Raw genomic sequence first — 18,160 nt, forward strand, 5'->3', positions numbered from 1 at the left:
ACTACAGTCATAAAGGATGATAATGAGGTACAGTCAGACCATTCTATACTGCAGAACTACAGAATGATAAGGTACAGTTGGACCATTCTATACTACAGTCATACAGGATGATAGTGAGGTACAGTCAGACCATTCTATACTACAGTCAGACAGAATGATAGTGAGGTACAGTCAGACTATTCTACACTACAGAATGTTCTTGCTACGTGAGGTCAGTGACTGAGAGGTGGAAGGGGAATGGTCTGTTGTGAGGAGGTGCTGGAGAGCCCCAGATGTTTCGGTGGATGTGGTTTGTTCTGCTGCAGCTGCTGGAGCTCCACGGAGTGGAAAAGTGGATCTAATGAGGCGAGAGAGAACCTGTGATAAATAGAGTGTGAAGAATATGGATGCAGAGGAGCTGAAGTGTTGGAGCTGTGATCACCAACATTTCAGTTTACGGCTGATTGGACCAATTAACTCCAGTTATTTCAACACAGGAAACTTCATGTTATTGTTATTCTGGAAACTCTTTAAATGTTCTCACGTCTTGTGACATATTTCTTATCTGGGACCAAAAATCTGTAAAATATTTTGTCTGAATTTGGAAAATGTCAAATTTTCAAACCTGGAATTGTAGTATTTTTACTCCTCAGATACCCGGGAAGCTGTTTGAAAGATTCTCCATAAATAAAACTCTAGCCATGAAATGTGGTGAGAACACATGTTCACATTTAGGGAATTAACTTTTTACTGAACATCAGTAACTCTAACCCTAATCCTAACCCAACCTGGAATTTATCAAGAAAAATACATTCAGCCTCAGTTTATCATTTCCACATTACAACTTCCAGATCACAGAGTGTCTACAAAGGAACACAACATTTAGACATCTGGAACTGAACCATAGAAGATTTACTGGAGGATCAGAACCACAAGTCAGGCAAAAAAAGACAAAAAACAACAAAAACAAGACAAAAAATACAAAAATTAGACAAAAAATAACAAAAACGAGACAAACAACACAAAACAAAACAAAAAACAGACAAAAAATTAGATTACAACATTACAAAGCGACAAATCAAGATAAAAAATGACAAAGAAAGAAACAAAACAACCAAAAATAGACAAAAAACACAAACAAGACAAAAAAACACAAAAGTACAAAAAGACGAGATATTCATATCACACAACGTAGTTTCATTATTCACAAAAGCCCCCGCAGACGTCACATTACACATCGTACAAGAATGACTCATGAAGGACAGGACACTGAAAAAACGCCCAAACCTCACAGTAGATGACATCATCACATTACTCCGGTTCATTGCCACATCCACCTATTTTGAGTTCAAAGGAATTATTTACAGTCAAAAACAAAGTTTTGCAATGGGAGATCCACTATCTGCAATAATGACTAATTTTTTCATGGAGGACCTAGAAACCAAAGCCATCCACACAGCACCCACACACTGCAGACCCACACTCTGGAAACGACACGTTGATGACATTCTGGAAATAATAAAATCTGGACACACACAAAAACTTACCGATCATCTGAACAACATGGACGACACAGGAAATATACAATTCACGCATGAAGAAGAAATAAACCGGACCATTTCATTTTTGGACTGAAACATACACCACAGAGAAGACGGCAGCATTAAGATCACAGTTTACAGGAAACCCACACATACAGACCAGTACCTCCTCTGGACATCAAAACACCCACAGCTCACAAACTATCAGTAGTTAGAACACTTTATGAACGGACCAGCATCATAACAGACGATAAAGACAGACACGAGGAGGAAAAACACATCAAGAACGCACTCATACTCTGCCAATACCCGACATGGGCCATCAAAAATGGAAAACAACAAGCTAAAAACAAAGTAAAAAACAAAAGGAAACACAAACAAAACACACACAACAACCGGACAACAAAAACAAAGACATAATCACCATCCCATATATCCGTGGGATAACAGAACCCATACAGCGCATAATGTAAAAACACAACATCAACACAGCAGTAAAACCACATACAAAACTCCGACAGCTATTAGTCCATCCCAAAGACAAAATAGAACCGGACAAGAAATGCAACATCATTTATGAAATTCTGTGCAAATCTTGCGAGAAAACATACATTGGAGAAACAGGCAGAACATTCAACACAAGACGAAAAGAACACCAGACAGAATGCGAAAAGGAAACAACTGGATGACTCACAAGAACACAAAAGGTAGGGGGCAGTGGTGGCGCAACGGTTAAGTCTCTGGACTACTGATCAGAAGGTCAGAGGTCCAAGCCCCGATGTGGCCACTGTTGGGCCCTTGAGCAAGACCCTTAACCCTTCCTGCTCCAGGGGGCGTTGTACCGCGGCTGACCCGTCGCTCTGACTCCCCCCAATTGGGAGATATGCGAAAATAAGAATTCCCCCTCGCGGGATTAATAAGGGATAATAAAATTTTAAAAAAAGAAAAAGCCAAACAAGAAAACAAAAAATCAGCCATCAGGGATCGCTGCAAAAGAAATAATCTTATCATGGACTGGGACTGGGGGAGGATTTTAACATCAGAGACCAACAAACATAAACGATGGATCAAGGAGGCCATCAAGATCAGGAAGCAGGCGAGCTGCTCCATGAACCGGGACGAGGGGGACTACACCCTCTAATACCTGGGACTCCATCCTCCAGAGACCACCGTACGGCGGGGGGCGTGGCCTATCTGACAGATTCTGACAGATCTGTCAGACTGGTCACATGATAAAAAGGACACGTCAGCACACGCCAGATGACGCTCTGAAGAAGACTGCAGTTGCAGTTGAAACATGTCAGCTAAGGTGAAACCATCTTATCTTTGATTTGTCGGTGTAAAAAATAACGTTATCCTATGATAGTCAACAACAAAATGAACATCATTCAAGTATTTTACCTCCTGATCAGAACAACTAGTCCTGGTCTGGAGGGTTCAGGCGACACTCTAGTTGGACGTATTTCTATAACCATCGGTCGTCAATAGCAATCAATCACTGCCAGTGTGGTGTCATCCTGATAGCAATCAATACCAACCTAATCACTGCCAGTGTGATGTCATCTGGGGGGCGGAGCTTGTAGTTTTTAACATTTGGTGGAAAAATACCTGATGACATGAAACCTGGTGCTCCGTCTGATTTAAATGTCACCCTGGAAATTATGGCATGGAAACCATGACAACCACACACACACACACACACACACACACACACACACACACACACACACACACACACAGAGAGACACACATAGACACACACACACACACACACACAGGTATGTTGAGGGAAATGGAGGATTTTACGTGATAGCATTCACTCTCCCCCCCAGGGATTATGGGTAATAGGATCCACCTCAATCCCCTCCTCCTGCCTTTGACCCCCAACCCCCATTGTTGCCGCAGCGATGTGTGTGTGTGTGTGTGTGTTCCCTGCAGACCATTTAACCGATGTCTCTCTTTCATCTACAATCCAAGAGCAGAAACTCACAAAGTGCCTCCATTGTGTTGGTCTGAAAGCTGCAAAGTGTGTGTGTGTAGGTGTGTAGGTGTGTGTGTGTGTGTGTGTGTGTGTGTGTGTGTGGTCTGTGGCACAGAAAACTTCTCTTCCTGTTATTGAGCCTCACACACGCACACGTACAGATGAAAGATGACAAGGAACAGGAAAGCTATTGTTCATTGGCTGCAGAAAACACCTGAAAACACACACACACACACACACACACACACACACACACACACACACACACACACACACACACACACACACACACACACACTCTCTCTCTCTCTCTCTCTCTCTCTCTCTCTCTCTCTCTGGGTTCTTGTCAGGAGAAATTGCTCTCTGCTGCTCTCATCCATCATTCTCTCTCTGAGTGGATCGCTGTCTGTCGTCTGGAAATGCAGCCCTCTGATTGGCCACTACAGAGACTGTGTGTGTGTGTGTGTGTGTGTGCGTGTGTGTGTGTGTGTGTGTGTGACTGAGCGTGCTCAGTTCTCTGCTTCCTTTAATCTCTGTGTCTCCATTCAGCTCGTTTGTTCAGTTTTGTTAAAGTAGCAGCTGGAGATTCTTCATAGTTCTACCCAGAACCAAACACAGAACCTCAGCTGGAGGTTCTTCATGGTTCTACCCAGAACCAAACACAGGACCTCAGCTTGATGGGGTTCTCATTAGGCCATTTCCCACTGCAGGAACTTCTTGGTCATTTTAAGCTCTGCAGAGCCTTTGCGCGTGTTCTGATGACAGGAACCCTAACCCTGTAGAACCTGTCAGAACCGTCCCTGTAGAACCTGTTAGAACCGTCCCTGTAGAACCTGTGAGAAGAACCATCCCTGTAGAACCTTTTTCATTAACTGTCCCTGTAGAGGTTCTACAAGGAACCATCCCTGTGGAACCTGTTTCATTAACCATCCCTGTAGAGGTTCTGTGAGGAACCATCCTTGTAGAAGTTCTATGAGTAACCGTCCCTATAAAACCTGTTTTAGGAACCATCCCTGTTGAGGTTCTGTGAGGAACCATCCCTGCAGAAGTTCTATGAGTAACCGTCCCCATAAAACCTGTTTTAGGAACCATCCCTGTAGAGGTTCTGTTAGGAACCGTTCCTGTAGAACCTTATCTTTTGGGAGAACCAGCATGTGTACCAGCAGATCCAGAAATGAACAGAGGTTCTACGTCTTTCTGTCTGCTGTGAGAATGTTCAGATCAGTTCTTGGTTCTCAAGATGAACTTAGAGAACCTCAGCTGTCTGTAGGGACGGTTCAAGAGCCAGGGTGAGGGGGAACTGTTCTTGAACTGTTCTTCTTAAGCTGTGTTTTGGGTGTCAGCACGTCTCCATTGACAGAACACCTGAACAATATACAGGTCCTGCAGGTCATGCTGCCTTCTGATTGGCTGAGAGCCGGCAGCACACCTGAGTTCAGGTGGAACATTTGATGGATTTTTATCGCAACTGCAGATGCAGCCGTTTACTGATAAACCAGTTTAATGTCTGTGACAAAGAACCATCTAGAACCAGCTGTGATTATCAGTATTATGGGATGTATATAATGTTCACACTGTCATACATCCCATAATACTGATGATCACAGTTCTTTTAATAAATCTGGACCCTCCTCTATGGACTTCAAGGACCTGAAATGTTCTAAGTGAGACTAAAAGACTGTAAGCAGGAAAGGAGAACGCCCCCTGGAGAAAGTTCTAGAGTAGACCTACTGACAACTGAAGGAAGTTCTAGAGTAGACCTACTGACAACTGTAGAAAGTTCTAGAGTAGACCTACCGACAACTGGAGAAAGTTCTAGAGTAGACCTACCGACAACTGAAGGAAGTTCTAGAGTAGACCTACCGACAACTGTAGAAAGTTCTAGAGAAGACCTACCAACAAGTGTAGAAATTTCTAGAGTAGACCTACCGACAACTGTAGAAAGTTCCAGAGTAGACCTACCGACAAGTGGAGAAAGTAGACTTACAGACAACTGTGCAGTTGTCGGTAGGTCTACTCGAGAACTTTCTCCTCTATGGACTTCAAGGACCTGGAACTCTGGAAATATTCCCAGTATGAAGGTAGAACTCTGATCATTAATAAAGTTCCTGCAGATGAAGAACCAGATGTTCTGAGGAGCTTCTGGAGGCTCTGATTGGTGTTTCATGTAATGACCACATCAGCTTCATTGCATTCAGGTGTGTTCCAGTGAGAACCCTCATCACATGTTTGGTTCTGTTTGTCAGATCCGATGCACGGCCCGCAGCGCCTTGAGGTTGTCGACATCCAGTCCAAACAGGTGACGGTCCGATGGGAACCATTCGGATACAACGTGACCCGCTGCCACAGCTACAACCTCACGGTGCAGTACCGCTACCGGCCAGCAGGCGCCCTCAGCAGGTAAACACAGGGAGGGAGGGGCCTCAGCAGGTAAACGCAGGGAGGGAGGGGCTTCAGCAGGTAAACATTGGATAGGAGTGGTCTCAGATAACATGCAGGTAACGCCCTGCTCCCTGCTGTCACCTGCAGGGAGCCGCTGAAGGACGAGCTGCTGGAGGAGGAGGTGTTCGACACGCTGAGCTCCGTGCCACAGCACACCGTACGAAACCTTCCACCGTTCACCAACGTCAGCCTGAGACTCGTCCTCAGCAACTCTGAGGGCCACAAGGAGACCGAGGAGCTACTGGTGCTGACGGACGAGGACGGTACGAGTGGGGTCACATGGGGTCATGTGGGGTCACGTGCGATCATGTGACGTCTACAGGTGAATCACGCTGAACTTTCTCTTGCAGTTCCGGGTGCGGTTCCTGTGGAGTCCATCGTGGGCAGCAGCTACGAGCAGCAGATCAGTCTGAGCTGGAGGGAACCTCTGCAGACCTACGGCCTCATCCGGCAGTACGAGGTGAACCAGGACCCACACATTCTGGAAACAACAATAAACAACAATAAACAACACAACGTCCCATCACCTCCCACTCTCTTCCACAGATCTCCTACAAAGCCCTTAGCTCCTTCGACACAGAGTTTGACCTGTCCAATCAGAGTGGCAAGGTGTTCAAACTGGCCAATGAGACGAGCCACATGTTTGCTGGTCTATCTCCAGGCTCCACATATTCCTTCACAATAAGAGCCTCCACCGTGAAGGGCTTCGGTCCTCCGGTCATCACACAGTTCACCACCAAGATCTCAGGTAGGATTGTTCACCGATACAGAGATAACAGAGATTGAGATAGAGATCGAGATACAGTCACAGTGATAGATAACAGTCACACTGATAGAGATAACAACAGACTGATAGAGATAACAACAGTCAGACTGATAGAGATAACAACAATCAGACTGATAGAGATAACAGTCATAGTGATAGAGATAACAGCCACACTGATAGAGATTACAACAGTCAGACTGATAGAGATAACAGACACAATTCAATTCAATTTCAATTCAATTTTATTTATATAGCGCCAATTACAGTCAAATTGTCTCGAGATGCTTTACAGAACCCATATGCCTGACCCCCCCAGAGCAGCCCTAAGGAGACAGTGGCAGGAAAACACCCTTTTAACAGGGAAAAAATCCTCGAGCAGAACCCGGCTCTAATGTGGGGGAACCCATCTGCTGCTGGCCGGACGGGTTGAGAGGGACAGAAGAGGTAGAGAGGTAGAGATAGAGGGATAGAGGTAGAGGGGAAGAGGTAGAGGGGTAGAGATAGAGATAGAGGTAGAGGGATAGAGGTAGAGATAGAGGGATAGAGGTAGAGATAGAGGGATAGAGGTAGAGGGATAGAGGTAGAGAGATAGAGGTAGAGATAGAGGGATAGAGGTAGAGGGATAGAGGTAGAGGGATAGAGGTAGAGATAGAGGGATAGAGGTAGAGGGATAGAGGTAGAGGGGAAGAGATAGAGGGATAGAGGTAGAGGGGAAGAGATAGAGGGATAGAGGTAGAGGGATAGAGGTAGAGGAGAAGAGGTAGAGGGGTAGAGATAGAGGGATAGAGGTAGAGGGGTAGAGATAGAGGGATAGAGGTAGAGATAGAGGTAGGGGGTAGAGGTAGAGGGATAGAGGTAGAGGGATAGAGGTAGAGGGGTAGAGATAGAGGGATAGAGGTAGAAGGGTAGAGGTAGAGGGGTAGAGGTAGAGGGGTAGAGGTAGAGATAGAGGTAGAGGGGTAGAGATAGAGAGGTAGAGGTAGAGGGTTAGAGATAGAGGGATAGAGGTAGAGGGATAGAGAGGTAGAGGTAGAGGGGTAGAAATAGAGGGGAAGAGGTGGAGGTAGAGGGATAGAGGTGGGGGGGGACACAAGGACCATAAAACATACAGTTTAATACATGCATGATAAGGCAGATGATACATGCAAAGTACAACTAACATGGAAACTGATTATAGTTTACTGCTATGGTGTATGGCTCTGGCATTAAATATACTACATATATAGCTGGTGGTAAATTCAAAAATATGTAGATGAGCAAATCAAGTATAGTGAGGGTGATGCAGAGTAGATTGATGGAAATGGGCAGCTGGAAGCAGTGGGCTGGAGGAAGGTCAGCAGCAGCAGCATCCCACAGATGGAGATTAGGCCAGTTGGTGGGAGAACCACCACAGATCTGAAGCATCCAGGTCTGGGATCAGGGACACTCGGAGAAAGGACACAGGGAAAATCACACTGATACAGATAACAACAGTCACACTGATAGAGATAACAGTCGTACTTGTAGGTGTGATGAATGTAAATATCAGTTTAGCTTCATGTTTTTTAAACGTCTGTATCCTCTGAATAATTTGCACTGTTTGGTATAATTTGAGCGTCATACATGCTGAATGTTTTGAACCCGTCGTCATGGCGACCGTCTCCTCCTCAGCCCCTCTGATGCCAGCGTACGATCAGGAGTCTCCTCTGAACCAGACCGACTCCACCGTCACCGTCCTGCTGAAGCCGGCTCAGAGCCGAGGAGCTCCCGTCAGGTAAGTCACCTGTTCAAATATTCAGCAGCATCAATCTCCCGCCTCATCAACTTTTCATGGCTCGGACGTTAAACATTAAAATAACGGTGTGTTGCACTTTGAAGCTGGAGCTGCAGCTCAAACAGCAAACTGTCACCTCACAAACACAGAACAACGCCGGTGTAGATTGACTTTTCTACACTCTGACACACGGCGCTAAACGCCTGTCGCCGGGCCCAGAGGGAGGCGGTATCCGCGGTAACAGTCGTCATGTCAACAGCTGTCTGGGCTCCGTAGTCGGGCCGTAACGAGGGATTTGGTTAATTAACAATCAGCGGGCGGAGCTAATCAGAGCCTGCTGCTAACACCGAGGATTAACAGGGGATTAACCACTAATGTGTCCATCGCACACAGATACACACCTCTGTTTATTCACACACGCCTGTTTATTAACACACACACAAGCTGGAATTAAAGACTTCTCCATCCTCCTGATAATGACTGGATTCATGTATATGTCAGACATGTCTCAAAACTAAAAAACCTACAACAGAAATCCAGAGAGAAATGCTCAGAGCTCCTCAGACGGTTCTATCTGTCGCACACCAAAGATCCTACAATCTGAAAACACTCCCCCCAGAACCTCCCCAGAACCTCCTCAGAACATCTGGTTCTTCATCTGCAGGAGCTTTGTTAATGATCAGAGTTCTACCTTCAGACTAGGAATATTTCCAGAGCTCCAGGTCCTTGAAGTACACAGAGGAGAACGTCCCCTGGAGAAAGTTCTAGAGTAGACCTACTGACAACTATAGAACTGTCTCCAGTTGTCAGTAGGTCTACTCTAGAATTTTCTACACTTGTTGGTAGGTCTACTCTAGAACTTTCTCCAGTAATTCCGGTAATTTTACTTCTGTTGGTGGAGATTTTGTCATTTTGTGGTGATTTGGGGACATTTTGTGTTCAGTTTAGATCTTTTCATAGTTATTTTGTGTGTTTGTAGTAATGGTACATCTTTCTGTGCTTTAGTCGCCTGTTTTTGTGGTGATTTGGGGTCTTTTTGTTGTAGTTTGGACCCTGTTTGTGGTGACTTTGTCTCTTTTAGTGGAGATTTTGTGTCTTTCTGTGGTATTTTCACCTCTTTTTGTGCTAATTTTGTATTTTGTTTTGGTAATTTTGGCTCTTTGTTAGTGATTTTGTTTGTTTTTGAGGGAATTGTCCAATTTTGTAGACATCCTAGTTTCAGTTTCTACCAGAACTCAGATGTTTCTCCTCCTAAATGTCATGGTTGTATCTGCTGGACTGATGAAGTTCTGGAAAAGTCCATTAAAAAGTGATAAATCTGGACCCACCTCTATGGAACTCCGGAGATGTTCTCAGTCTGAGGTAGAACTCTGATCATTAAACTTCAGAGACATATTAACATACCTATTTATAGGTCGTTTTCTTGTCTTTACACATGGAATACATTTAGTTAAACATTAAAAAGACAACCTTATTTTAATGACGGTTATTTTTCCATTAGTGTAGTTGTTCTGAAGCTGCAGGAAGTTTCTTTCATGTTTTCTTTTTATTTTCTGGTGCTGTCGTCTCATGATAGCTGCTTCCCTGTGCAGATATTTCTACATCTCTGTTGGTTGTGTGGTCTCAGAAGGCAGATGCTGTTCAGTCACTCATCTGTTTGTTTCACATGAACTAAAGAAGAAAGCAGAAAATGGGTCCTGATGTGATTCACTTCTGTTCCTCCATAGAGATGAGGATAATCTGAAGCGAGTGGTGTGTTTCCCTTTTGAAGCAGAACAAGGCTGCCGATGTAAAGTGAGTGTGTGTTAATCGACGTGAAGGCTGATGGTGAATCCATCAGACTGAACAGATGCTGCTCTCAGATAGCGCCTCATGTTTGTGTATTTATATTTAACTTTGCTTTGTGTGTCAGCCTTCAGGCGCACCAACACACTCCCGTTTAAGAGCCGCGGATCACAGGACAAAAGGTGTTGCCGCCGGCAACCTGAAGCTGTAATCAGATTACTGTCACACACACAAGTGCTGCGATGTGAGCGTGAAGAAATACGATTGGAGACGGTTTGTCAAAGACAAAGAGGGGAAGAAAGAGAGACAGATGTGAGGGGGAGGGCAAGGACAAGAAAGAGACGAGAGAAAAGAAAAGACGGAGGCAGAATCTGTCTTTTTCTGATGCTTTCTGTGGGGAATTAAACACAACACCAACTGCAAAGTGTGTGTCCATCAGGAAATGTGACAATGCTGCAGTTTCAGCGCCCACTCCCTCCATGTGGTGATGTATGACTTCTGTCCTGACCGGCTTCCTGTGGAAACACCACTATTGTTCCAGCGTCCCTCAGGATGTTAGCAGTGACCATGATGCATTCAGGTGCAGCTTGGAGTTCCCAGGACCTGCAGTCTGTAGAAACTCTGACACCTGCTGGTGGAAAAACCACTGAAACAGGAACAGTTTGAACTTTCAGGGTCGGTAGTTAACACACTGTCCACTTCAATTCCCAGAACAACTCCACAGAGTCGGTGGTTTGGAGAGAACACGAAGCTTTATGTTGAGTCAGTGGAGCTTTCATTACGCGTCTGTAGCCACCGAGGCTTGTTCTTCATCGTAATTTGAGTTTTTTCGGGGAAAATTCTTACTGTGTAAAAAACTCATTTCAATACAAACTTTGAATTTCAGTACAGTATGTAGGTTTCTCCTTCTTTCTTCTTGATGCTAATTTCTCCAGAAGACTCAGAAATTGTCCAAAATTCATCAAAAATCCTCCAGAATAACTAAAAAATTTGACAAAATTAGTCAAAATTTGGAAAAAATAACCCAAAGCTGCCTAAAATGACTCAGAAACGGTCCAAAATGAATCCATGTTTTTGCTCAGCAGACTGAAACTTAAAGAAGTTTCATAGCAGAGATCTCAGGAAGCCTTAAATCCGTCATGTTCACTAATAAATAGCTGCTGTTTGTCCTTTGAGGCAGTAATTCAGCCGACTGATGAACAAGAATTTATTTTTAATTAATATGGGCTGACAACCTGAGAGAATGATGACTTTTCATTTGGAGCTGAACTTCTTTCCATTTGTTTTTTGTCTTAATGTCCTTTATCTGCATGTAGGATTTAATAGCTTCCCAGGCAGGAGGAGACGAATTATCAGTTTAATGTCAGACGCCTCTAAAGTTACAGCCTCCACATACAGAGAGAGTTCATAAAACCAAGGAGAGAGTGATGAGGAGAGGCAGCGCTGACCTTTCTGTGGAGCTGAATAATGAACCAACAGATGCTGAGAAGAGCAGCAGCCAATCACGCTGGATGTCAATAATCTGCAGTCATGTCAAAGTAGTGGCTACCGTTCTGCAAAACTGGACTGGACGTGGTCAGATTCTATGTCCTGTACATGGATTTAGCTCAGAGGCTAGCTACAGACTGCTAACTAATAACACATTACCTCTCTGGTTAGCTCAGAGGCTAGCTACAGACTGCTAACTAATAACACATTACCTCTCTGGTTAGCTCAGAGGCTAGCTACAGACTACTAATTACCACATAACCTTTGAGGTTAGAGGTCAGGATAAAACTACTAGCCCACAGAGAGCTAACTCGTTGACAGCTTACCATGCTAGCGAGGATATAAGCTAACTGATGGGTGAAAGGGAGGCACTTCTTCATTGTCTAACTGAGTTAACATCCATTTGTCTTTGTGCAGTAAGTACCAGGTGGTGGTGGAGGAGGAGCGCCCCCGCAGGCAGAGGAGAGGTACTGCAGAGATCCTGCGCTGCTATCCGGTCCCCATCCACTTCCAGAACGCAACGCTGCTCAACTCACAGTACTACTTCAGCGCCGAGCTGCCGATGAGCAAGCTGAGGGTGCCCATGCCCTTCTGTGTCGGTCAGTTACTCACAACCATCACTAATTAGTTATTTTAGTTAATGAAGTGTGTGTTTAATCATTGTTTAACTAGTCTGTTAACCAGGGTAGAGGGTGGAGCCTATCCTGGCTGACACACACCTGTACAGGTCACCAATCCTAACCCTACAACAGATTAGATAACTAGTATTTTACATAGATACATGGAAATTTAGTTGGTTAATAGCGAACCTGTATTTTATCTGTCACGCAGTTTGTCCATTGAATACAATAGTACCTGGACAGTGTTAGTTAGTTAGCTAGCTAGATAGTTAGTGAGTTATTTAGATAGCTAAATATCTAGCTAGTTAGTCAGTTAGTTATGTAGATAGCTAAATATCTAGCTAGATAATCAGTTAGTTGGTTAGTTAGTTAGATAGTTAACTATGTAGCTTGTTAGTCAGTCAGTTAGATAGCTAAATATCTAGCTAGTTAGTTAGATAGCTTAATATCAAGCTAGTTAGTCAGTTAGTTAGCTAGCTAACTATCTAACTAGTCAGTCAGTTAGTTAGATAGCTAAATATCTAGCTAGTCAGTTATTTAGATAGCTAAATATCTAGCTAGCTAATCAGTTAGTCGGTTAGTTAGATATTTAACTATCTAGCTAGTTAGTCAGTCAGTTAGTTAGATAGCTAAATATCTATCTAGTTAGTCAGTTAGATAGCTAAATATCTAGCTAGTTAGTCAGTTAGTTAGCTAGCTAAATATCTAGCTAGTTAGTCAGTTAGTTGGTTAGATAGTTAACTAGATAGCTAGTTAGTCAGTCAGTCAGTCTCCCTGTTGACCTGTTGAATGTGTGGCTCTACAGGTGACAACAGGACCTACAGTGGTTACTGGAACGCTCCTCTGCTGCCTCATAAGAGTTATGGGATCTACTACCAGGCTGTCAGCACTGCTAACGGGGTGAGTTCACCTGGTCATGGGTAACATTCAGACTCAGGATGAGTGTCTATATGAAGCTCCAAGACGGAGCGCAGAGACTTTCTACAAGAAATGGGAAGAATTTGGGTGATGTGAACCGTCCCTAAAAAGGAATAACCAGGAGTAAAGCTCTGGTAGAACACTGTCTAAATGTAGTATTAGAGGGTAAATGTAGTACTAGAGGGTATATGTAGTATTAGGAGGTAAATGTATTATTAGAGGGTAAATGTAGTATTAGATGGTAAATGTAGTATTAGCAGGTAAATGTAGTACTAGATTGTAGGATGTACTGCAGTAAATCTGTACTCTCTCCATGATGTCAGTAAATGTAGATCAGCTGTAGTTCCTGGTTGTTCCACCAGGTGAGCCTCTTCCTATAGAGACCAGAGGAGGTTAAAGCAGAGAGCATTGTGGGAGTTTAGCTGGTAAAGGGACACCATGACAAAGACTAATGAGGAGCTTAATGACCTCCGACCAGAGCTCACACTGGGATCCTCAGAGTTTCTGAATGTCAGTAATGATTGAACAGAACTAATAGAATTGTTTGATATGATCAGGTAAAGACCGTCTTAATTGGTTCTTGGTCTCTGTGATCAGAACATCTCTATTAGGAAATATTCATGTCAACACATTTAATTCTCAAGCAAGCATAAGTTATGGCAACTGGACTAACCTCGTGTGAGTCGAAAACGTTTCACCTCTCATCCAAGAGGCTTCTTCAGTTCTGAAAGCCTGGTGGGGAGTACCAGATATTTATCCACCAGGAGGGTGGTGGCAAAAACAAGTGGACAAAGACCCGAAACCAACAGACTCGTTAGGTGTTAATGTGAGTCGTTAGCCTTTGATGGGCGGTCGTTACCCCTCCCAGCCCTCTAGGAGGGTGGTTGGGGGTCACCTGACTGCAAGTGGGACAGATGGCTGCACCTCCTTGGGAGGGCTCTAAGAACGGCGTTGTAAGTGGGAGACAAGTGGTGTCTGAGGCCCCCTCCTCTGTTCAAAGATGGCCGTTCTAGTTTGACATGAATGGCTTCTTTTACCCCTCTCTCAAACCATCTGTCCTCTCTGGCTAGAATGCGCACCTTGTGGTCATCAAAGGAGTGACCCTTCTCCTTGAGGTGGAGGTGGACTGCTGAGTCCTGGCCTGTGGTCGTGGCCCTCCTGTGTTGTGCCATGCGCTTGTGTAATGGCTGCTTAGTCTCTCCAATGTACAGGTCGGAGCATTCCTCATTGCACTGCACTGCGTACACCACATTGCTCTGTTTCTCCCTTGGAATTTTGTCCTTGGGATGGACCAGCTTTTGCCTCAGAGTGTTGCTGGGCTTGAAGTGTACTGGGATCTGGTGGGTGTTAAAGATCCTCCTGAGTTTCTCTGAAATTCCTGCCACATAGGGGATGACAATGTTGTATGTGCCTATGTGGCAGGAATTTCAGAGAAACTCAGGAGGATCTTTAACACCCACCAGATCCCAGTACACTTCAAGCCCAGCAACACTCTGAGGCAAAAGCTGGTCCATCCCAAGGACAAAATTCCAAGGGAGAAACAGAGCAATGTGGTGTACGCAGTGCAGTGCAATGAGGAATGCTCCGACCTGTACATTGGAGAGACTAAGCAGCCATTACACAAGCGCATGGCACAACACAGGAGGGCCACGACCACAGGCCAGGACTCAGCAGTCCACCTCCACCTCAAGGAGAAGGGTCACTCCTTTGATGACCACAAGGTGCGCATTCTAGCCAGAGAGGACAGATGGTTTGAGAGAGGGGTAAAAGAAGCCATTCATGTCAAACTAGAACGGCCATCTTTGAACAGAGGAGGGGGCCTCAGACACCACTTGTCTCCCACTTACAACGCCGTTCTTAGAGCCCTCCCAAGGAGGTGCAGCCATCTGTCCCACTTGCAGTCAGGTGACCCCCAACCACCCTCCTAGAGGGCTGGGAGGGGTAACGACCGCCCATCAAAGGCTAACGACTCACATTAACACCTAACGAGTCTGTTGGTTTCGGGTCTTTGTCCACTTGTTTTTGCCACCACCCTCCTGGTGGATAAATATCTGGTACTCCCCACCAGGCTTTCAGAACTGAAGAAGCCTCTTGGATGAGAGGTGAAACGTTTTCGACTCACACGAGGTTAGTCCAGTTGCCATAACTTATGCTTGCTTGAGACTTATCATGACCTGGATGACTGAGAACATCCACAGATTTAACACATTTAATGCTGCCATCATCTCAGAAATCCCTGATTCAGTCAGCGGTTCCCCATGAAAGCACAAGAGTGTGTTTTAATCACTATTAGTTTATCCTATTATACACTCTACAGGTCAGAGCTTTAGAACATCCCAGTGTTTCCAGGGTTTTATAGTAAATTCTGCATGTTAGTGTCTCATTGTGCTCTGAAATGAAGCATAGAACAAATAAACACATGAAGTTAAAAAAATCAACTTAGAAACCAAAATGTCTTCTAAACTTCTGACTCATCTGAGTTCCTCCTTTGGCAGATCTAACAGCTGAACTCAATCATTCTATCTTCAATGGAAACCAGATGTTCTTCAGAAAGTTCTTCCAGCTCTGTAGCAGAAGTTCCCATAAATATATGTTTCTTGTAGGTTCTTTGCTTTCACTCTTCTGTCCAGTTCATCCAAACCAGCTCCATGGGGTTTAAGTCTGGAGTCTCCATGTTCTCAACCATTTGGTTCTTTGTTCCTGAGGTGGTTCTACAGAGCTTGGATTGATGTTCTGGGTCATTATCTTGCTGACCAACTAGAACATAACAGAGGGATCTGAATGGAGCTGCAGAATGCTGTGGTAGCCGTTTAGGTTCAGGGTTCCTCTCACTCTGTACAAGAACCGACCCTGGATCCAGCAGAACAGCCCCAGACCATCATACTACCTCCTCCATGTTTGACAGTTGATGTTCCACACTGAGGAACCATCCTTTCTCCTACTGGATGGCTACAAACATCCTGCTGATGAACCAAACATTTCAAATGTTGATCCATCAGTCCATAATACCTTGTTCCAGTCTTCAGTAGTCCATTGACGATGTTTCATGGTCCAGGAAGCCTCTTTTTCTGATTCTGACGTCTCATCAATGGCTTTCTGCTGCAAGTCCACCTGTCAAACCTGCAGCTCCAAGTCTTCTCTCCACAGTTAAACTGAGACTTCTTCCTGATGGTCTGTCTCTGTTCTATTGGCAATTTCCTTTTCCTCTCAATTTTTACAGTAACACACTACTTTCTGCAGTACTTCCTGTTCTAGTAAGGCTCTGGAGGGTTCCACAGTGAGTTATATCACTACCTTCTGCAGACAGAGGGGGTTGGAAGGAATCTAGTAAAGTTGGGACTCCTGTAGGATTTGGTAGCTCCAACTTTCAAGGCTTCATCAGCCTCCATTGCCGCAGAACAGCTTTCAGTTGTGAAGCCATTTCTGTTCCTGATGAAGGTCTTTTAGTAGAATTCTGAAATGTACATTATTGTCCAGTTCTGGGTAACCTGACCTTTACTAACCTCTGGAAGTTCACCTCTTACCCGTGGACCAGTTCAATCTGTCCATCTGACTGGAACTACTGGAATTTCAATAAAACACTGGAAGGATTGGCGCGTTCTAAAACTTTTGAGTAGTGTACATGATATGTTTAGTAAAATAAATCAGCGGCTGACGTTCAGACAAACGTCACTGAAGGTAACTAAAGCAGATGGATTGATTGTGGAGTTGTGAGCGGCGTTCCTGTGATATTCGGAGGATAATGGGGGTCTGTTGTGGATGGACATCAGAGATAATGATGTCCTCAGGTACTGAAGTCACATATATGTGTCACGTCTGACTTCTGACTGTTTCTGATGCAAATTGCAAAGATTGGCTGCGAGCGTTAGCGCCCTCCACCAGCGTTTAAAGCTGCAGCTGGCTTTGTTGCAGAGGAAGCACTGAGCAGCTCTTAGTTAAGGAGTGGCAGGGGTCAGGATAGCCAGTCAGACGGAGGCAGGTGTCAGGATGACCAATCAGATGGAGGCAGGTGTCAGCACGGCCAATCAGACGCAGCCGCTGGGAGAACCGCACTTTATACAAAGATCCACATTATTCTGCTCTGTTCTGTCAAAAAACCACACACACACACACACACACGTTCACACACACTCACACACACTCTCACACACACACACACACACGCACACACACACACACACACACACACACACACACACACACACACATACACACACACACTCACACACACTCTCACACACACACACACACACGCACGCACGCACGCACGCACGCACGCACACACACGCACACACACACCAGTTTAATGGCAGTTCCAGCAGCATGACCGGTGACACTAATAGGCTGTAGTGTGTGTGTGTGTGTGTGTTTTGTCACATATGTGTGTAGTAAAAGCTAATTGTTACACACACAGATCTTATTGTGTTGTGTGTTAATTATTGACACTGGGAGCTTTAATTGGTGTGTGTTGAATAATGCAGCAACAGTAGTGCTTTGTACTGTCGCCATACCGCAGAGACACACTGCTGTGTGTGTGTGTGTGTGTGTGTGTGTGTGTGTGTGTGTGTGTGTGTGTGTGTGTGTGTGTGTGTGTGTGTGTGTGTGAGCATGAATATTCATGAGCTCTTGTGGTTAATTTGTTGCCTGTTTGTTAAAACCAGAAAGACACAAGATGTTCTTCCTCGCCTTTCACCAAAACCTTCCTCACTGTGTGTGTGTGTATGTGTGTGTGTGTGTGTGTGTGTGTGTGTGTGTGTGTGTGTGTGTGTGTGTGTGTGTGTCAGAGAATTTGTGTGAGTGTGTGTGTTGGTTGTTAAATGCCCACACAGGCACTGATCCACAGCCATTTGCCTTCTCTGTCTGCTCTGTTTACGATGTGTGTGTGTG

The 18,160-nt window shown here is 44.7% G+C and overlaps 1 protein-coding gene across 11 annotated transcripts in view; it reads left to right on the top strand.

The window, feature by feature from the left end:
- Positions 1-18,160, top strand: part of LOC111570975 (receptor-type tyrosine-protein phosphatase mu-like) — a 138,383-nt gene that overhangs the window by 64,188 nt on the left and 56,035 nt on the right. For all 11 annotated transcript variants that reach the window (XM_055007155.1, XM_055007156.1, XM_055007159.1 and 8 more), the window contains 7 exons: positions 5,748-5,901; positions 6,031-6,206; positions 6,294-6,403; positions 6,490-6,691; positions 8,360-8,462; positions 12,153-12,334; positions 13,161-13,255. In XM_055007155.1, the coding sequence (XP_054863130.1) occupies positions 5,748-5,901; positions 6,031-6,206; positions 6,294-6,403; positions 6,490-6,691; positions 8,360-8,462; positions 12,153-12,334; positions 13,161-13,255 (1,022 nt within the window). The remainder of the gene's footprint in view (positions 1-5,747; positions 5,902-6,030; positions 6,207-6,293; positions 6,404-6,489; positions 6,692-8,359; positions 8,463-12,152; positions 12,335-13,160; positions 13,256-18,160) is intronic.

The sequence above is a fragment of the Amphiprion ocellaris genome, chromosome 22 (genome assembly GCF_022539595.1).
Source record: "Amphiprion ocellaris isolate individual 3 ecotype Okinawa chromosome 22, ASM2253959v1, whole genome shotgun sequence".
In the NCBI taxonomy this organism is placed as follows: domain Eukaryota; kingdom Metazoa; phylum Chordata; class Actinopteri; family Pomacentridae; genus Amphiprion; species Amphiprion ocellaris.